Raw genomic sequence first — 22,436 nt, forward strand, 5'->3', positions numbered from 1 at the left:
GATGGTCAAACTGAAGCAGCAGAGGCAGAGATGTTCCTGATTTTTAGTTCCTCGTTGGGCCAAACACCATAAACGCTTGATCCCACATCAGCCGTAACGCAACAACAATAATCATATTTCAGTCTTGATAAAGCTACAGACCAAATATAATATTGACTCTTATAATGAATGTTTGAGTCTTCATTCAACATCACATACGATGGACTCCAAAACAAGGCACTGTTGCACTTTCCATTCTTTTCCATTTTTCTCACTTCAAGTTTTTTTTCTTCTTTTTCGATCCAGTCTGATTCTGTCCTCCCTGAAATATCTACTCACCCTGTCGTCCATTCTGCCTTATTTTTAATTCTTCTTCTAAAATCAATTCCATCATCCGTCGTCCTCTAATGTCACTACCTCGTTCCTTTCATCCACACATCCCTCCTTTTTTTTCCCCCCTTCCCCCTCCTGCGGAGATGAAAGTTTGTCATAGGAAGTGACCTCGCACTGTGGAAACAGTTTGTCTTATAGTAACTGATCTGACCTCTGACCCTTGAAGCTGTGAGGACAGATGCATACACACAGCACAGCGCGCACATACGTGACACGTGCGGAGAAACATCACACATAATTCAGTGACCACATTACAAATAAAATGTAAAATCAGTGTTAGAGGTCATAACTGCCACTCTGACACACACACTCACATGCCCTGAGCCTGCCCTAGCTCTGCCATCAAACACCACATCAAAGCGGCTTATTGCTGAGCAGTAAAAATGGCGCAGTGGTTTGAATTTATTCCCTTCAGTCAGACGTTTATTCGCTGCTTCCCTTTCTTAATGAGAGTCTTACAATAACCCTGTCACTTACTGCGGCAAATTACTGCTACCTAAATGAGGAGCTGATGGTACGTCTGCGTGCGTGCATGTGTGTGTGAGTGTGTGTGTGTTTCCATCTCTCTCCACCATTTAAGGGCACCTGCATGTGATTTAACGTTGCACATGGCCTTCCTCCCAAAGTACACTTTTACCTTTTTTACTATCCACCCAAAAGGCGACGGGAGGAGGGGGCAGGGGGGAAGCGTGGAGCTGTAATGATGAAAGAGGAGAGAGATGGAGGGATGAGAAGGCAATAAAAATGGGAATAAAAGAAGTGGAAGTGGTGGAAGCGGGGAGAGAGGGGAGTGAGGGGAGTGAAAGATCATCGCTGGAGACCGAAGCAGAGAGAGAAAAAGTGGGAAATAGAGTAGATTATAAAGATGTAATCTAATAAATCTCTGTCTATATTTATACTCTCTGTGATTTTGTGATATAGTCACAGTCTTTTTTTCTCACAGTTTCTGCATAAGTGATTGACACTTCATTGAACATGATCACAAAGGAATGACTTACACCACACTTTTATGACAGTTCAGATGACAGATCACAATTTCCCGCAAGCAAAACTATTCAAAGCTCTAGTCAACATGCAAATCAATGAGGCTGCTTGTCTTACAGCTTGTATCAATATTTGCATTTTACTGCAACTACGAGGAATGGTGTGAAATCCTCTTGTTACAGCAGATTGCACCCAAAGTGATTAATCAATTAATCGATTAGTTCATATTTTGTTAATTGTTTGATCTTAATGCCAATGGTGCGCAACAAACATCTACTGCTTCCAGGTTCTCCAGTGTGAGTATCTGCTGCTTTTCTTTGTCATATGTGATCATGAACTGAATATTATGGGGGTTTTGAGCTGTTGGTGTGACATAACATGTTTATCATGTTGTTTTATGGTTGCTGAGACATTTTAATCTGAACCAAAGCGGTGGAGCAACATACCAACATTTTCATTTCATGGGTAAGACTGAAGTGATTTCCGATCCTCCAGCACGTTATATTTACATAAAATTCCACCACCTACATTTTGCTGTTTCATTCATTCTTTATACAAAGAATTAACCATGCTCATTGCTTATGAAATACTGTATTTATTGTTTCCAATATGAGCATGTTTAGTGAGCAAAAACAAGCATTAAACACTGAGGAATGACGAATGTAATTTCTGATGCTGTGAAGTTTTTGAGACCAGACTAGTATGAAGGATAAAAGGGAGGTGGAATGGTGAAAAAACTGTGAGATAAATAAAAACTAGTAAAGAGGCAGAGAGAGAAGGAGAGGGAGGCATAGGCAAACAGTGTTTTGGGTGAACCTTTCCTTATTTTGTACCATTACCGAACCAAAAATAACCCACCACCCCACAGTCCAGCCCTGCCTGCTGCCCAGCGAGTGTGTGTGTGTGTGTGTGTGTGTGTGAGTGTGCGTTCACATGGCACCAACTTCACCATATAATACCATAATTCTATGTCATTTCTGGGAGCAGTTAAAGGCTCTTAAACTAACTACTACTTTTACTCCCCTTCACTCAGTCTGTAAAAAATCCCAACACGTGCCAATTGCTGTGTGCCACGCTGGGGAGGGTGAGTGCCTGACTGCGCACATTTGTATCAGTATGTAGATAATTCTGGTGAAGGTAAAGGTCAGGCCAGCTATCTTGGACTGTTGGGATTAACCCTTATTTACAGCTGACTGCAAACAGGAGATTGTGTTGCCCTGTGACAACTAAAAAGAAGATATAAGTATCCTAAAAAATAAGGAGTGTTTTAACATGCTGAATGAGAGCAAGTGTGCAACAGACAAAAATATATAATATATATATATAGAATAACTCAGTGACAGCGTGCTATTCCCTTAGTAGCGACATCAGTGCTTTAACTGTCATGCTGTGAGTTAAGAACTGCTAGCACATAGATTAACAGGCCAGGATTATCATGAGATTAGACATCAACCCCTAATCCAAAAGCACAGTGTTAGTGTTGGTAGTGGTAGTGACGGGAAGGTGGCAAACGAGATGTGAGAATAGTTGAACGTGAGTGAATGCGTGTGTGTTGTGGGGGATAAAAGGGGCACATTAGAGGCAGGTTCTCCACCAATGCTCTTTCTCAGCAGGAAGCATCAAATCCCAGTGGATGGGGGAACATTAGGTCACAGCCTGAGGTCAGCCGTTTCCAGGTCAAGTCTTCATGTCAGGACAGAGGAGAAACTGAATGAATGTGGCAACGCCTGCTTGATCAGAGCTGCTGGGAGAACAGCCAAGTGGTTTTGGACTGAAGTATCAAGGCAGCTGGAAGTTTGACTAAGGCAATAACAGCCTTCTGCGCTCCTTTTTGATTCAACTCCTGTTATATGATCCTCTGCCAAAGGATTAGCACACACAGATACATATACCGCATTTTAAAATTCAGGATGTGAAACAAGCTCCTGTTCATGAACCCAGTCTCTGGTTAGAGATATTATCACTATCCTGTAGCTCTCGTGTATTTTTGAGTCTTGGGGTAGATTTTTCAGTTAAAGATGTTATTAATGATTTGTTCCAGCATGAAGCCGGTACGCCTTATCTTGGTTTCAGAACTATGAATGAATCGCTGCTTCCCCAGATAGAATAAATGGCAATACCACCACAAAACTATTTGGGAGAGGGTTATAATAGGCCTTTATGTAGGCAGTAATATGCTGTGTATTACAATGGTGCTTTCAGTTACCGCTGAGGGGAGCTTCACTGCCAGAAGCTACTGATTCAGTCACTGACAACGGTGACTCAGAACAGTCAGTTCACTTTGAAGTTGAAGAGTCTTTGAGACAAATACTTAAAACCTGTAAAAGGCATCAAAGTGAAAAGCGCTAACTGCTCCGTGCAACCGATACTGTATATTCTCAGTGAAGCTGAACAACTTCTGGTGGAAAAAAAGCAACGTCACCAATGTGCTTCATGGATGTACAAGAGTAAAAGCAATTAGTCATAAACACAAGCTGGTTTGTCAAAGCCGGGAAGAATCAAAATAAATGTTTGCTAAACAGCTGTATCCTTTGCAGTGACAATGTCCGACAAGAAAAGTGAGGAAAATGCAAAGCAGCTATTTAAATTTCATAGGGAGCACTTCTGCTTTAGCCTGGAAGTCTTTTCACAGAAATTCATTATTTTGTCTCCCATGGTAACTTTGGGTGAGAACCTGTGAGTGGTGTGCAGGAGCTTCTGTGGAACACTTTGGATACCCTGGCGGATCGTTAGGATATGACGCACATTGTGTCTTAAAAATGTTATGAGCCAAGGAGCTGTTTTTATGCAGTTCGCCACCTCTATCAAATAAACTCCTCCGTCTCTCCCGACGGCAAACTATTTAATAAAGCAGAAATGCCATAAAAATAACAATATAAAATAACATGAAATAGTCTCCAAGTCCTCCAAGGAGGATAAAATGATAAAATGTACTGTATGTGAAGGACTGTTTGGAGCACTGTAAGGCTCACAGAGACACAAACACAGCAGGAGTGCACAGTTTGGATTTTCACAGCAACATGTCTAATTATAGGCCTCTGTCTGAGCCTCACACACATGAAAACACACACTGTGATGGATTCTTTCTTCAGATGCAGCATTTAATCTCAGGTTCTCCATTAACTAACCACACCTCTCATGATATCACGTTGGGGGGGGGGGAGAGAGAAGACAAGCAGCTGCGAGTGTGTGTGCATGTGTGTGTTAAATGTCAACAAATCAGCAACTTGCTCTTTCTGTGAAACAAAGCACTTGGATTCAGGTGAAAGCGACAGCATGACACCTTATTGACCTGGCCTTTTAAACCCACTCCCCAACATTCAAATCAATCATCTTTCCATCCCACAAACATAATAATGTGTCAAAGATGATTGTTGCCCACTGTTGCTTTGGAAACCGGTGCCAAGTCCGTTTGTTTTACCTTGTGAAACCATGACAGATACACCTGCCACAAACACCGAGTCACACTCAATGAGATTTGCCTCTGATAATACTCTCCAGTGATCCTATCAGTCTTCTGGGTGTGTATGTGTGTGTGGTTGTGGCCTCTCAGGACACTGAGTGGCTTTAACGCCAACAAAAACATCCTCTATTGTATAAAAGCACTGAGTTGCTTTTCTTCTAAATAGGCCATTCAAGCTATAAAATGGATAAAAACCCTGTTGGGGTTTGAGGAAAATACTTAGAAACTATGTGATTAGCTGTAATTATGTAATGTCTCCCTTGGTGACTGTACAGTACATTGAACAAATATACAGCCACTCAATGAACATGCTGAGTTTCATCTGACAGTTAAATACTTTTGGCTGCAAACTAGATTTCCATCTGCAGAATGCAAATGGACCTTTTCGCAAAGCCCCTTCCTCGAACGGCCACTGTCTATGCCGACGTTAGCAACCGCAGTCTCGCTGACTCAGCCGTGCCACATTTGAAAGCTCAAAGCTTTCAGAGCCATTTTGGCTAAAATGCCAAAACGGCATGCATATGGAACTGACAAGTCTGACAGTAAATATCCTCAAAGTTTTGGGGGGGGTGGGGAGGGTCAGATTTTACGTTTTTCCATGGGAGAATGCAAGAGCAGACATATTGGATATGGATTAAACTGTGTGGGAGACTTCAGTTACACCTGAATCTATAGAAAATCAACAAAAACACCATTGCTTGCCCCAAGGTAAGACGCTAAATGACGTTGGCTATGTTACAACTATCTAACAGCCTTAGGCAGTTAAACATTAATTATAAGTAACTTATTTTTTTTGCTTTAAGGTAAGTAGTTGTTTACCATTTAAAGCTGAGCTAATTGAAGACGTGTGGTGCCTGATGCACCTTGCACTGGTCAGCTTTTCCCTCGATTTCAATGTTCTCTTCATTCACAGCAATTTATAATGTGAAATGTAGCTCTCAAATGCATATTGTAGTCCTTTCTGTCTACTTCTCTTTGATATTTCAGAGCAATTACCCCAGAAATGTGTTATTGTTTACTTCAGAATATCTCTCGGGGATGTCGTTTAAACATTGATGTATTTACCATGATGAGTGCAGAAAGCTTGATTGGCACAGTAACCATGGGGAGCCAGACTTATCAGAGGGTCCATTTTCATGGGAGTACATTGTGTATTTTGGTCATTACACAAGTTTTTATATCTAAATAGGAAACATTTTCAAATCCAACTAGATGAGCTGGTAGTTTAGTAGTAAATGGAAACAGTTTTAGTTTTGTTCCTCAACACTTATGTTGATTTTTCTGTATCATATTTTGCAGTATTGAGCTGAATTACAACAATCCAATTAATCCTTGTAATTACCAATTAACAGAGCAGGCATTCAGAGGCTTTGTAATGCCCCGCTGTACATTCTCTAATACCTCTGTCTGCAGATAACCCACTCAGGCGACTGCACTGCCTGAAATTACAAACCGCAGTGCATGGCAGTTAATATGCAGAGCTGTGAACTGTGAGCTGGAATGTGGGCGAACGCACTAAGACGACACATCTCATCCACTCCTGTCGTCTCCATTCACTGTCGAAAGAAGTTATTAAAAATATGTCAACTTCAGTTGAAGTGCGAGTGACGGCACGTGACTGCGCTGAGCTACCACACATCTATATGTCACTCCTCTTCTTTGTCAGATAAAGAAAATGCACAATTAAAATGCCTTAGGGAAATGTAAATGCCGCCTTGTTTGAATTCACCAGTATTACAAGATGTAGAGGTGCAAATGATGTTTATTTTCATTCTAAATTATTCTTCCGATTTTTTTGCTCAATTATTTAATGAATCTTCTTCTTCTTTAATGAATTTCCCAAAATCACCATCACAGAAGATTAAGAAAACCAGTGAATATTCACATTTTAAAAGCTGAAACCAGTATATTGTTTGCAATTTTGCCTTAAAAGTGATTTTCAGCTGAATGAGCATGCTATTTGATTACATTGTCCAGTCGTCTCTTAATGTATCTGAAGAATCAGCTTTGAACCCACCAGTATAACCAGTTCTGCACCAGTTCATTTCACTATGTAAATGCGTTTTAAATCAATAAATCTCCATCCCTTCAGTCCTGACACACACACCAATCACACACACCACACACAGTGTATAGGGCCCCATGGAGCATATGTACGAAGAGCTTTGACTCATAAAGCAACTGAGCAACCACCGAGTCCACCACATCAGACAAACAGCTCATCTTTTCATTTGGAAAACAGATGGACGCCCAACTCCCAGAGAGGGGGGGGGGAGATGACAGGAGGACTGGGAGGAGGAGGAGAAAGTAAAAATAGCGGCTGATAAGAAAGAGGAAGTAAACATTAAGGCAAAGAGAGAGAACAAGGAGAAGAGGTGTGAACCAAAGGGGGGAGGGAGAGAGCAGGAATGCAGGAAAAGAAAGACAGAGGTTATAGAGAAACGATACTGGTTGGTACCACATTGATTTTAGGTGCAAAGATTGATGTTAAGCCATCGAACGGTTTGTTCTTTTGCTCCTCACTTCTTTTTTTCCCTCCCACCTACCACTCCTATATATGCTCATCATAGTGTTGCAGGGGTGCTATACGCTTCTGACCCTTACATTCGTCAGGTTTACTTGATTAGATGTTGGCAATGGGGGAATTCAATCTATTGGGCTTTTACCCACTGTCAGTCTGAATAATAGCTGTGGGTGTTCATATGTTGAATGTAAATGTGCATTATTCATGTGGCTGCATCTATCAACAAGCTTCAACACTTCTTATTTCCAGGTTTACGGGCATTTTATGGCAGACATCTAAGCTAATTGCCCAACCAACCTTAGGGTTAAACGACTAGCTCGCTTTTCATGCACGGCACATGCAATTTACCATGATCACAGTCGCAGATGCCACCCCTGGTTGTCACTCTGGGTGGCAACTGTCAATTCTGCAATTCTAGAATGAAATCTAAGCAATCCTAGCTAATTATAACAAATAAGCTAATGTCAACTGCATGAGTTGGTTGAAAACAGCTGCAGTTGGCTCATTTTAAAACACAAAATCTTGTAAAATTCACACGTTATTACTACTTACATTATTAAAAAATTACACATTTTATAGGAAAGCATCTTGTATTGCACTGTGGGTGTAATTATTCTGATAGAAACAAATGCAAGGCGACTGTTATTACATTGTAAAATGACCCTGTTTGGCTGCTTAAAGTTAACCTTTATACTCATCTGTTTTTTTTCAGTAGGGTTTCACTTTTAACATTACAAGAAAAAGCTTTTAGGATGAAGACTAACCATGTGTTTGCTGGAGCGTGAACTTCACAAAAATCAAACGGCAGCACAGAGGCACTAACATTACACTAAACTCTGAAAACATCCAGCACCAGTTTCCACACAGAAGGGAAATATGACACAGTGGTAACCTGTAACCCCGTAAGCTAATGTTGTCAGTTAATTACGTGCTCTTGGGCCTCGCAAGCAACACTTGGTTGCTACTATAGTTAGTAAGCTACTTAGCCAAACACGCTGACACTTGCAGCTTAAGTTTGAGCAAGTAAACATCCTTAATCCACTTGTTTCGCTTTTGTTCTTGTGTGTCTTGTGCAGCATGTTGAGAAATCAAAAGTTGCTGGACACTTTCAAATATTTCCTATTGCACTGCACAACAGCAGAGTTATGAGTATTTAATTAAAAGCATGAGCAAAGGATCAAATATGGGGCATAAGCCATGATCAGTTTCTAACCAATTGTAGCTACATCTAAACCATATTTATGAAGGGAGGATGAAGGTGAGCTGACAGAAAAGGCAGCCAGGGCAGTGAGCCTCCTCCCTTCTTCCTCTCATCCTCCTTCTGGTCTCCTCTCTTCATATCCTCTCCCCCTCTCCTCTCCTCTTCACCTCTATCTCTATCTCTGTCTCGGTTTCTCTCATGTCGCTGCATCAGACATCATGAAAGATTCACAGCTCTGCTTTTAAAAGCGTCCCACCACCCCTCTGTTTCTCACACACAGACATAACCCTGTGCTCGTTCATCTGAGCCCGTCTAGAAAAACAATGCACATATGGAAGCAGGAATAAGACAAGACAACAAGGGAAAATAAGAGAAAGGAGAGCAAAAGTTGTCGAGCAGCACGTAAAGATTGTGTATGTGTGTGTATTGGGTACTGGGTATTCAGCGTTCTACTTGGTGGCGTGTGCTGTTAGCGCCTGAGTGAGCATGTGATGTGTGACAGATGACGGACAGTATCAATTTCCTCTCTCGCACACAAACGTAAAGGCCCATGCACACAAGGGTTCCACAGACGCTGAGGGCAGATATGAGCCACCATCACCAGATGTAATGCAGGTAAACTATAAAATATTGATGCTGGCTCCAATGCACACGTACATTTTTCTTGAGCTTTTTAGTACCGCAGTGTTCTCATAGGTAAGGTTCACTTGAAAAATGCATCGAAAAAAAATGCTCTTCAGGCACTCTTAGGCAGAGCAAGGAGAGAAGTTACATTAGCCCTTTATTTAGTCGGGTGTATTGGTTGAAACGAAAACCCGTTTTGACCTCACAGGATCTTCACCAGGGTGGAAATAGTAAATCAGAGTTAATGTTAAAAGTGCCTTAACATTCCCTGGACTTAACTATGTGTGAAAAAGGCTGAGCACAGCTGTACAGAATTCATCTCTAGACTCTCTTTCCATAATTATAAGACCGCAACAACTGATAACTTTCATCATTAATTAATCTATCAATTATGTTTTCAATTAATCAGTGGCTTGTTTAATCACTATAGGGCTCCTAGAGCCTAAAACTGGCATCTCAGTATTGTTTTAGTTGTCTAAACCAACTGCTTTTAAATCCTCACATTGGAGAATCTGGAGCCACGGTGTCATTTTTGCTTGCTTTATATCACTCAAAGATGAAAAACTGTGGCAGATGAAAAACATCAGACTGCATGGACTGATAAGGAGACTGTAATGTTCATCAAATTAACACATGAAACACATCGTTTTCTCTTGTCTGCAATTGTTCAGTGGCACTCAACTGACTGTTATCTCATTGAGCCGACTCCTAATAGTCACATAACACAAGTGGAAGGAAACACCTGCATTTTCTCTTGCATATTTTCAGGATATTTATGCTACATTTGGATAAAAACGTGACTACTGAGCGATAATATTGAACTACTGCTCATCCCTCCTGTGTCCAAAAGAAAGGTATTGACGTATTGTGTAAATGTAAATGCATGGAGGGACCCTAGTTGACTCAGCCTTGTTAAAGAGTTATTGACAAGTAACCAGACCTGTAATATATCCTAATCTCCAGGTAATCTGACCTAAAATACAGTGTATCGTGGTAAACTCGAGCACACATCCACACATCCTCCCTTGCATCTCCCCTATGTTCTTTCAAACAAGCAGCACCGTGACAAAAACTCAATATGTAGGCTACATAATAACACACACACACACACACAGGCGTCAAAACTCAACGCCCCCCCAAAACTGAATCTGAAGCGTGCAGGATATATAGCCTCCTTTTCTGTGTGTCATACGATCACATGGGTGTGTGCTGCTCTGCACAGACAATGCATGTGTGAAAGAAAGTGTCTTCCCTGGAGAAGGTGTTGGCTTTCACTCACTTTTAAGCACACACACACACAGACACACACTGAGATCCACACTATAGGATGAGCCAGTCTTTAGATACTATCCAGGTAAAGGGTACAATGTGCAAGGGTTAAAAACGCTGGCAGGCACAAAGACAGACAGGCAGACAGCAGGAAAGACGACTTCCATTCACATGGTGTTAAACCTACAGGACAATGGGTGAGAGCAGTGAGAAGAATAGGGGCGTCTTTCAAATCTCTGGACAGGAATTAAGAGCATCTGCTTGGCAATATACACACTGTTTGCTTTGGAATTAAGATACTTATCATATCCACATTTTCATAGCCTCTAGATCTGATATACACCTGCTGTTCTATTGTGTTTCAGGTGTTAGAATCGAAATCCTTTCTTTCCCTACTTGACATACTGTGTCCTTCGATTATGCACTACCTTTCTGAGAGATGGTGAAATTCGATTGCTCGCCATAAAATATATAAAGTTGCAACTACTAGTTGCATATCAGTGATGTTTAAGTAGTTGGTGGTCAAAATGGTTGTCATGATTCACTTGCAAAAAAACTACATTTATGCTTATTGGAATAAAATGCCAGCACTCACAATAATAACATTCCTGCAACAATGTTTCAGTGCACCTTTGTGTTGACACTGTATAACTTCTCATGGGGCTGTCTGAGTGGATGTTTTGGTTGCCAAACAGGGCTGTGGATGTCTAACTGAGCTCAGACGTGCAAAAATAAAGAGAAGGGCTATGCATCAAATCTCTGTACTGTTTGACTACAGAATGAAATATGCTGGTCATATTTTTTTGACTTGTGAAGGTAAAAAACATACCTGTTTTTCTACAAAAAAAAAAAGCAGGTGTTGTATTCAGTGTTGGTACCCAACCCCAAGGAAGGAATTGTCGCACTGTGATGTCTGTAAACTGAAGTAACCTTCTCCACCACTAGTGTGCTCTGCAGATAATGCTAATCGTGAACTGCTCGTGACTGGCAACAGCTGGGACTTGTCCCAAATCATTAGGAGACTGTTAGTTCCTCTAAATATGAGGCTGCATGAACAGGAAGGCCACAGGGCAATGTGTTTACAACACTGAGTGATAATAGATGTATTTAAAAATCAAGCAAGGCTGAATGTTGTTGTTTGCACTAGTTTCTCTGCAGTAGAACAAGTTTTTATCATAATATAATAACCCTTACAAAGAGGTAAGATCCCCAACAGCAGATGCTGTTAAATGCATCAGCACCTATATGTAGTTAAAGGCAGGACACAAGACTACAATTTACAAAATCACATATTCATTCATTAAAATAAAGTCAAATTCAATTAATAATGTAACCAAACTGACTGATTATTTTAACTAGTGTCAACTGCTTAAACTAACTAAAGAGGATTGATTATCCTTGAAATATTGTAATCTAAATTCATCCAGCATTACTCAGCTCTTCAGTTTTAAGACCGTTTATAAATTCCGACAGGCAGCAGCAGCATCAAACCTTAATGTTTATGATCAGGTCTGTTTGAACCTTTGGTGACACTGAGAAGAAAATAAATAGCAAAAGCTATGCAGAGGCACAGAGTTGTGGATGGAAAATAGATTGTGAGCTCATATTTGTACGTACACACAGAAATAATGGTGGGTGGAAATGCAAATAGTGTAAAAATGCAGTAAGAAAATTGCAGTTGCAGTGTAGCTGTATCATTCAAACAACTACTAGTCCTCCTAATGGCTGTAAAGGTGCAGAAAAAGCGCCCAAATAAGGTCTTTCCAGGTGCAAACATGACAACAACTTCAGCCAGTTACAACGAAATTTTGTTTTTATGAGGAATCGCACCTAGGTCAACGCTAACATCCTCCAGGGTGACTCTAACGCGGGAATGCAGAGGAGTCTGTCTCTCCCTGAGCACACAAAGCTAAATTTACCAACCTTGGGTCTGTGAGATGAGAAAGATTGAAGAGCCCCTGTTCTGGGGAATTCTGCTGCCAGTCGCCATCTTTCTGTTCCTATCTGGCTGTCAGTTTTAATGGGCTCTGGGAAGGGAAGAACTCTTGCTCAAATAAGTAGAGCAGATCAAGGTCCAAGTGAGTGAAGCATTGTGTTTTTCATCTGTCAATAAAAGATGAGTTTTTAATGGAAAGGGAGGGAGAGTGTCGTGTTGGGTCTCTTCCTCTGTCGTCCATGAAACACCGACAGAAACCTTAAGTGACTCACTTGCTCTGTGTCTCTGTCAACCTACCTCACTGTCTGTGTCTGTTTTTGCTTTCATTTTCTGTCTGTTTCTGTCTCTGCTCACTCTCAGTCTGTTTGTTGGTCTCTATGTCGCTCACACACCCAAATATACACACACACACACGCACACAGACATCCAATATTAATAACTCACCCACCCATCCACGACTATTTTCACTGACACAACATGAAATGACCTTCAGATCATACACACTGAACACACCTCAATCTCGCCTCTCTCTCATCTCCTCCCTTTGCAAGGCCGATGTTTCGGGTGGAATACGGGAAGAGACAGTGAGCGACAGATGATTGCCTTAAAGGGGAAAAACAACTCAATTTCACAATTCCCATCCGCACTTTCCTCGAGGCCAAGACAGTTTAATCAGCACCGGCGGAGAGAGGTGACCAGAGAGGAGAGATATGAAGAGGTGTTGAGGTGTGGTTGACTGACTCGTTGATTGACTGAATCTCAAGCTGACTGATTAGTTGACTGTCTGCGTAATTGACTGATTGATTAAATGCGTGATTGCTTGAATGGTTGGATGGCTGAGTGACTGACAAGAGAAGGTACCAGGATGAAACAAAAGAGTAGATAGAAAAAAAACATCCCATATCTCTCTTCTCTTCAACTCAACTTTGTTCCAGCAGCCTGTGTTGGGAGCTTACTGAGACATACTTGTTATTGGATGCTGCCCCAGGCTAGCCTAAATTATTAGTTTATGCAAATGGAGGGGAAAAAAACAGGCCATTTCAGCATCTATTGAGTCATACACGTACACACATACACAAACACACTGCACACCTGCAGTCCAGAGCGGGGCAGACAATGAAAAATGCCCCAGAACACATTGTTGTACTACTCCTATTCAACAGAGTTGCAGCAGCCATGAGCAGAAAGCAAACCTCGATTTCCGCTGTTGTTCATATTGAAAACGGTTCACACCTGCAGCGCAAAACATCAACAAACAACCATAAATGCCTTGAATAGACCATAATAGCTCCACAAGACACATGGCTTACACCCGCCTGCAACTCTGCCTTCAGCAGACAATGAAACTGGCCCAGAAAGGACTATAATAGAGATGTGCGGGAGAGTCTACAGGCTGGGAAACACTTCAGTTGGGATGGGTTCATTGCCCACTGAGGGAAATGAAAATAGAGGTTTATAGAGAGGATAGAGAACTGCACAATGAGACACACAAACATATAATAAGAACATATAAAAGATGTAGTCTCATATAAGCACACCTGCCTTTTGGAACGACAAAGCATGAATAAAAGTTAATGCAACTTAAAACTTGCATGAACAAGCCTTAAGTGCAGGTTTATTTACAAAAAAAAAAAAAATGGTGTCCTCATTCAAACCAATCACAATGCATTAACCAAGCATTTCATCCTAATGGAAAAATAATCATCTAAGGGAGTGTATTTTAGAAAAATACTGCAACAGAAACAATAGACACACAACTGCCAGAGAAATACCACGTTATACCTTCAAATCCTCTCAGATTCGTGCAAAGCAGCTATTTTTTCATGTTTATTTTATAATCTAAAAGCAGGCAAATGTGAAGTGCAATGTGTGTGTGTGTGTGTGTGTGTGTGTGTGTGTGTGTGTGTGTAATTTTCCCCAACACTCACCGGAGATTTCTGTCTGGGGTACCCCTACTAGAGTGAACCCCTTCCCGGTGTAGAACTGGCGCAGGTCGGTGCAGCTCCTGTCCGCCCCGGCCACCGGGCCCGGTGCAGCACACACACACAGCAGCACACACAGGAGCTCCGGGAGACGCATCTTCTTCAGTGTAGTCCTTTTTCCTACAGTCAGTCAGAAAATCCGGGGAAGATTTCTGGTCCCGGCAGGAGTTCCTGGAAGATCTCTGTTTTGTTGCTATTTCTATTATTGTTTTTGTTTTTTTAAAGAGTTTTCAGCCTGCCAGCAGAAGCAGCGTCCCCCGTTCAAAGTGCACAGAGCTCCGGTTAACTAACGCAGGGACGACCGGGCGAGAGAAGGAGGCAGTCCTGCGTCTTCCTGCGGGAGAACAGAGCTGCGACGCGCGGCTGTAGGTGTCAGGTACACCCCGCTCCTCCTCCTCCTCCTCCTCCTCCTCTTCTTCTTCTTCTTCTTCTCCTTCTCTTCCTCAGCCCTGCTGGCTGCGAGCTGCAGAGATGTCAGAGACAAAAGAGAGGAAAGGCGAGAGAGTGAGAAAGTGTGTGTCTGTGTGTGTGTGTGTGTGTGTGTGTGTGTGAAAGAGAGAGAGAGAGAGAGAGAGAGAGAGAGAGAGAGAGCAGGTGTCGCTCAGTCAAAGCTGGTCCGGATCCACACTATCGGTTCTTGGTTTGAAGGCAACAAAAGAGGAAAATCCATTATTTGAAATAAGGTTTCAGAGTGTCCGGCAAACCTCCCTCTGTCTTTGGGACAAAGAAATGTGTGTGAGAGGAAGTGTGCGGTCGAGAGTGTTGATGCTCTCTCTCTCTCTCTCTCTCTCTCCTTGTGCGTCTCCTGTTGGATGGAAACAGCGCCACCTGTAGGCTGATCGTAGGAAAAAGCGATGAAAAGAACGATGGGATTTTCCTAATAATAATTGCTCAGTATTTGTTCTCAGTAATTGAAGGCGACAATGTACACCAGAGGCTGTATTGGTTTCATCATCCCCACAATCCTCAGCGCGGCGGCTTGAAATTATAATAATTCACAAATAATGAAAAAGTTTGTACAAGATCAATTTGCCGCACACGTTCTGAATCCTACAAATCTTTGGTGTTATTTGCCAACAAACTAGTCTGCTGCTAGAGCTTTGCGTACAAATGCAAGCGATTTGAATAGAAATCGAAGGCAAAACCTTTTAGATGGTTTGCATACATTAAATGAATCTTGCTTAAAAAATGTAGCATGTTGTGTTGCCATTAAAACTCAAGAAGTTTAAAAATCAGGTGTCTAGTATGTCATATTTTATGCATTTAAAACACTTCTTCAATCAATTATGATAAATAAATAATGTGTTTTTTATTCAGCTGCAAAACAAATCGTCTCAGCGCCACAATTAAATCAAATCAGGGAAATAAAAGCAGAGAATGAAAGAATGAAATATGTGAAATATACAAATAAGATAGATAATTCATATTGGAACAGGAAAGAACATTTTACTGTATGGGTAACGCTAAGTCTTTTTTAAAAGATACTTTCTCAGAAGTGATTTAAAAGATGTTACTGATTCTGCAGATCTCACGTCATCAGGCAGGGAGGTTCAAAGCTAAAGAGCTGCTGGCTGAATTATTCTTCTACCACACAGCGTTCAGTTGGCCTGCAGCTCTGGAACATCCGTCGAATCTCTCACCACAGACACTTAATCAATGATATTGAGGTCAGGATTTGAGGTTCAATACATTTTCTTCTACAAAAAAAAAAAAAGAAAATATGAAATGGGTTGTGCAAATAAAAGAAATTAGCTGTAGTGGAAACAAAGCCTGACCCACAGAAACACACGCTAACATCGCCGTAGACACGCTGTGTATCCCTGCAGTGGGGATTCAGAGCCGTCCTCCAGCTCACTTTGGCAGTTTTGGTGGAAGTGATTGATGAGCTGTCAGACGCTCACCAATAGTCACATCCTACGTCTCCCCAACAGTCCAAAGGCTGGCCAGCAAAGGTCAAAGGCAAAGCCCTGAAATCTGACTGACATCTCAGGGAGGCAGCTGAAATTAAATCCACAAATTATCTATATACTTTATGCTCTTGTTACTTTTAAATCTGGCATGTGGCAGAGGAGTGTGAAAGTAACTGTGTGAGTACTGTTGATACTTGACGGGTCAAGCTCGGGGTTAATAATAGGGATTAATGATAATGCATGCTGTACATTAGCAACTAATAAAAGGTAAAACTCTCAGTGTGCTGAACCTCAGTCTCTATTCTAGATTACAATATTCTTGTCAAAAACTCTTTGTGACTCATACTTAGATTTTTTAATGGTGTGTGAGGAACCATGTGATCCTAAAGACAGCAGAACCACTACTGTCCCTTCACTGAATACACATGACCAGTTCATGGCCAGTCCCATCACGCAGGGGCCCAAACTGGAACTGACATTATATGGTCAAAAGCACAAGGACACCCTTTATCTGGGGCTGTTTTTCATAGTTTGGGATAGTTCCAAATAATACAGCAGTATTTTATGATATTTTAGACAATAGTGTGCTTCCAACTGTGTGGCAACAGTTTGTGAATGTTCCTTTAGTGTTTCAACATGACCGTGCCCCCGTTCACAAAGCCAGGTCCATACAGAAATGGTTCTCCCAGTTTGGTGCAGATTAACTTAACTGACCTCAAACTCGTCCAACACCTTTGGGTTGAACTGGAATGTGAGCAAAGTTTTATCAGTCAACTTCAATGTTGGAAATTAAACAGGGGTTAAAGGTGAACAATCTGCAGTTCAGATCAGAGCTGTGACATATTTCAGGGATTAGTAGTTCTGAAGCCATTCTAAGACTAAATAATATTAACAAGGCCTGTCTGATCACAAAGCCTCCACCACCTTTTCTTTTGCTTTAATTACGAGGAAACAGCTATTTATATATCGTGTCCTTCTGTCCTTCTGTCTCCTGAGTCTCACTGGTCAATAAGATTTTTCTCTTCCTTGGACATTTTCACTGGAAATAGTAGGAAAAAAGCACACAAGTTATTGATAACATTAGCGAATGCTCTGTTGGATTAAGTGCCCCTCTCTATCGTGAATAATGCATCATACAAAGACCCTGAAAGTTAAGCAGCTAAATGGAATTCAAACATCATTAGTTTTATTATTTACACCTGGGTTGTTCCGACAGTGACATGTCAAAATGTCTTCTTTGAAAAAGGCCCGTGGCGCATTCAGCTGGTCCTAATCAATTCAGAAAGTCAGGAATTATCATGTGAACATGCTGTATTTACCTTGTATTTGGTTCAGGTTGTCATTAATCACCCGTATATGAACTACAAAGTAGTTCAGGTATAAACACTGTCTGTTCTTGTCAGCAGGCTGAACATGTTGAAGCACAGGCCTTTACGGGGAAGTGATTTGAAAAGAATCTGACAGTATTCATCTGCGCATCACTGCCTATTGTCCATCTTAAATTAAAGTTGAATATCACAACTCTTGCTATAAAACTAGGTATCGTGGAATTTGCCTGACTTTACGACTGGTATTTATCACTGTGTTGGCTGTTTGAGGGCAACCTCCAGGTGAGACGCACCATTTGTTTGGGTTGGACCATCTAATTTTAGAACAACAGGTTCAGCCAAACCCTTTAGGTCAATTTAAGCAGACACCTTCAAAGGTTACCTCATAGAAGAAATTAGAGCTACACTTTCACATAATCCCCCCCCCCCCATACGCTTAGCTCCACACACACCTATGTTGTAACACCAGGGCAAGTGTTAATCCAGCCAATGATTTATCACCTTGGCAGGCCAAACGCCGTTATGATTGGCACATACCAGCCTCTTAAGCCCTCAGGCAGAAAGACGTTGATTTATACCAGTTAATCGAGAGGGAGAGAACGCAATGAGTAACATGTCAAATAGCAGCTTTTTCCCACCCTGTACCTGTCTGCAGATGTAGTGGAAGAATCTTTATTGATGCAGCTAACATTTCCAAATTCTGCTTTCATTGTTGAAATATGAAAACATTGATATAATCCACCAAGAAAGAAAAAGGCTCCATGGCAACAAATATTGAAGGTGTGATATATTAAATGTCAGATTAAATCACGACTGGAAACTGCTTCAACTGATATCAGAGAAATATTTAGGTCATTAATTCATGCAACAATGTAGATACTGTCTGCGGATGAGTACAAGTGTCATCTCCACTTTCCTCTTGGCACCTCATTTGTGCATTAATATCAGTGTTGGCTCAGGCCACCAAGTCAGTGATGTCTTAACGCTGTCAGTTAGGTAACTGGTTCTGTCTGCACAAAGGACAAAGAGTTTAGTTATAGTTTATGACATCAGTCCTGTGCTACTCAGATCTACCAGTCTGCCACATCGAACCACAGGAGTGAACCATTTATCAGTTTTTCCCAGTTCTTAAACTCAGCCCTGGTCTTATTTTCTTTCCATTTCTACTCATCTGAACTTCCTGCCCTGTTTTATATGCCTAACAATCCCACAAACTCTAGAGTAGAAAGTCTTAATACTTTAATACCATAGGCTGTATGAATGAAGTGGACATACGAGATGGTGCTCAGATTTTTGGGTAAATATATTTGGTTTTTCACCAGCAAAAATTAACATCCCAATTAAAATCACAGTTATTTGAATTGGGGATGCACCTTGCAAATCATTCCTGGCTTGAAAAAAAAACAAGATGGCGTTGACCAAGGTTTCACAATGTTGGTCCAAAACCAACGTTACTGTGGCTACATCCACTTCATTTCTAGAGTTTATGCTTGATTTACACACTCTTTCACACACACACACTCAGACACAAAGCCTCTCAGTATAATACAGATACATCACAGGGCTCTGTATTTCCAAGTGCATGCTTGTGATGCATCAGAGCATGAAGATGTCAGCCAGAAAGATAATGGAAGACAAAGCAGCTTAGCCTGCTACAACCTGTAGTTTAGTATTTTTCTGTTCTACTCTGTCTCTCCTCAAGTCTGTGAGTCAGAATGACAGATATCTCCTTCTCAGCAGATTTAAACTCACATGTCATTCTTGATGGCATCTGCAGTAGCACGACTGAACCAAGAAAAGATGAACATCAGTGGAAAGGTGTTGTAGATACAGCATGCACTCTGTGTATCTATAAGAATATTTACCGACACACCAACACACTTTACATACTGTACAAACACATCAGATCATGAAACCTTAACAGCTTATTTGCCACCCTCAATACAAACTGTCATTCAAGATAAGATCTCTGAGCAGCAGCTAATAAACACTGACAATAATGGCATGGGAGAGAATGACTGGCTGGCATCCAGTTCATCATGAACCTGCTTCAACCTGAAAACAGTGTGAAGTTAATGCTTGAGGCCAAAGTCAGATGGTGTAAACATGAGAGAACCAACGAGGGGTCGTGGCTTATTAGTGAAGGTAGTGTCCTGGCTACTACTTTGGTCCATTCCAAAATATCTTAACTACATATACGAATTAATCTTCTTGTGACAAAGTGGGTGAGCACTTGGGTCTTCTCACCACTTGTCCCTGGACGTGTCTGTTTTCCCTATATGTGTGTTTTGCTTTAATTAATTAGGTTACAGTTCACATCGAGCGCAGGAAGAATTTAAGTAAAACACATTGAGTCATTTAGTTCAGTTATCCTTTATTAATTTGAGGGTTTAAATATGGTTCAATAGTTCATTCCTTTGTTCATACTTACCTTTTGTTTGTTCTGGCTCACCATGTGGGAGGAGTGTTTGAGAGGAGGCCGGCCCAGCACTTCCCTAATTTATGGTTTTGGTGATGTCAGCGTTGCATCATTGGGTCGGACCATGTGGAGGGTTTTCTTTTTGTTTCCTTTTGACAAATGTTTGTTATTAAAATACATAAATTGTTGGTTTTTTTCGCTTGTTTAGATGGTTGGGAAATAAATAAAGGTCTAGAAGTTTGTAATGGGTGCTGTGATTGTTTTTATTTGCAGATTAGTTGCAATTCACAGTACAGACTGTCCCCATGATACCAAATGGTTGAGCTGAAGTGAGCAAAGGGGGGAATTAGATGCACTATATAAGCAGTGGGTACTTGGATGCCGGGGGAACTGAATTGACTGGATTGAGGCGTGAGGGCTGTGCTGCGACAGTATAGTTTTTCTTTTGAGTAGCTACAGGTTAATTTTGAAATTATGTTTTTTTTGTAATTAAAATGATCTTCTTGGAGCACTGCAAAATAAAAGCACCTCTTTTTTCACTCAAGAAGTCTGCTGAGTATCAGTGTTTTTTTTAGCAATGGACCCCTCCTCACTGATCACGGTAAGTATAGGCCGGGTGGTGGAAGGAGAACGAACAAGGCCAGAGGAATCTTCACACTGTATTTTATTTAAAGTTACTTAAAACCAAAAAGAGTTCTGACTGGTTACCACAACTATATACAAAAATGTAAAACCAAAACAAACTTTTCAACAGAACCATAAGAAATCTATCAGTCAGTAAAGAAAAAATATGGCAAGCCTGTAGGCATGTGGACGGCTAGATGTAATCTAAGTGGTCTGACGTGCAATAAAATTGAATTGAAATGAGTTTGACACCCCTGCTCTATAGGGCACAGTTTAGCACCTTGACAGTCAGTGAGCCATAGTTAATAGTAGCAGGATATGCTTTAGGGCGGGACTGCGCTGTGACAAACGGTGGTGGTTTTTCTTGGAGGCCAGAGGAAGCCTGGACTCCCCAATGAAATATTCTTTGAAAGAAAAAGGATATTAATTTCTGGAAAATGTGTCTTTACCTCATTTCATTATTGTCAAAACACTCCATCATCCCATACGTCTGCTTCAACTGAGCGTAAGGAGTGAAAGAGCGCCTAGCATCATTGCAGTTTTTGCATCAAGCTATTTTGAAGCTTGAAAAAAATCTGTTATTGTAAGTTTAAGAGACAATTAGTGGTTCAGAGTGTTGATGGGATGGTTGGGATAACATGGATGTGTTAAGGTGACCCAGCGTTCTCCTTTCACACAGAAACTGATGTTAAAGTGCAATTCAGCAAGACACTTAATCCCTGGTTGCTCTATGTTGGTATTATAGACTGGATAAGAAGGCTGCCAAGCACTGTGAAGTTGATAAGCTTTCAGGGTTAAATGAGTCCTAAACACCGAATCCTAATTTAGACTAGTGCCACACCACTGCCGTATAAATTCCATCCGCAGCCATTGATATTAAAGGATGCTTTACACACCCAGAAGCATTAGGAAACAATGGACCTTTCAGATTCACAGCTTCAGTGAGAGCACCCGAATGATCTGAGGGATCATTCTTAGATTTCAGATCTTCATTGTGAAGAAGTACAATTACACTAAAACTTGATCTAGGCAAACCAGCTGTATCAGAGCGAAATATAAATCAATTATAAATCCGGTTGGGTTGATTTGTGCCTATAAGACAGGTAGGTGTGCTTCCTGAGTGATCCTTACAACCACATGGCTCTCAGTACCTAGAAAGCCTCTAGTCATGTTTTCATTATAAAAACAGCTGTAAAATCATGTGGAGCTGCAACATGTAGCGTACACAGTCTGTAATCTGATATAATGTGTGCCTTGAAGGCTGTAAACACTGGTGAGAATAGGATAGATACGATTTAAATAGCACAAACCCCAATCCTATCCCTCAGACAGGGTTTGAATAATTAGAGCTCTGATTTCATTAGTGCTGCGAGGAAGGATATTATTCAGCATAGCAACCTCACCAGCTTGTTGAAACAAACATAATGCAAATCCCGTCTCACTCCTTCTCTCTGTCATGAACTCTGACTCATCCTAGTATCTTTTTCATCTGCTTTACCTCTCCTCCCGCCTGCTGCCCGTTTTTATCTGCTCAAATGGTTAGGGATGTGCAGATTACTCCAGCTATTTGCCCTTTTTAGGTTAAGCGCATCAGAAGTTCACGTCTTCCACGAAAAACAGACATATGCCCAGGATGAAAAGTAAAAAAGAAGTTATTAAAATAATGCATTTAACAACATCATGAAACAACAGTCATAGACTGAAGCCGAATATACAGGTGGGACACTCCTCCTTCTTACAGTCTGTCTCCTTCGTGCTCTCTCTGTGTCTTCCTCTCTGTGACAATTTGCATTCAATGAT

The 22,436-nt window shown here is 41.1% G+C and overlaps 1 protein-coding gene across 1 annotated transcript in view; it reads right to left on the reverse strand.

The window, feature by feature from the left end:
* The window catches only part of gpc1a (glypican 1a), a 34,982-nt gene extending 20,229 nt beyond the window's left edge, over positions 1–14,753 (reverse strand). The window contains exon 1 of the mRNA XM_070832429.1: positions 14,302–14,753. Within this exon, the coding sequence (XP_070688530.1) occupies positions 14,302–14,452 (151 nt within the window). The 5' untranslated portion in view covers positions 14,453–14,753. The remainder of the gene's footprint in view (positions 1–14,301) is intronic.
* Positions 14,754–22,436: the final 7,683 nt, after the last annotated feature.

Source organism: Pempheris klunzingeri, chromosome 6 (assembly GCF_042242105.1).
Source record: "Pempheris klunzingeri isolate RE-2024b chromosome 6, fPemKlu1.hap1, whole genome shotgun sequence".
Taxonomy (NCBI): domain Eukaryota; kingdom Metazoa; phylum Chordata; class Actinopteri; order Acropomatiformes; family Pempheridae; genus Pempheris; species Pempheris klunzingeri.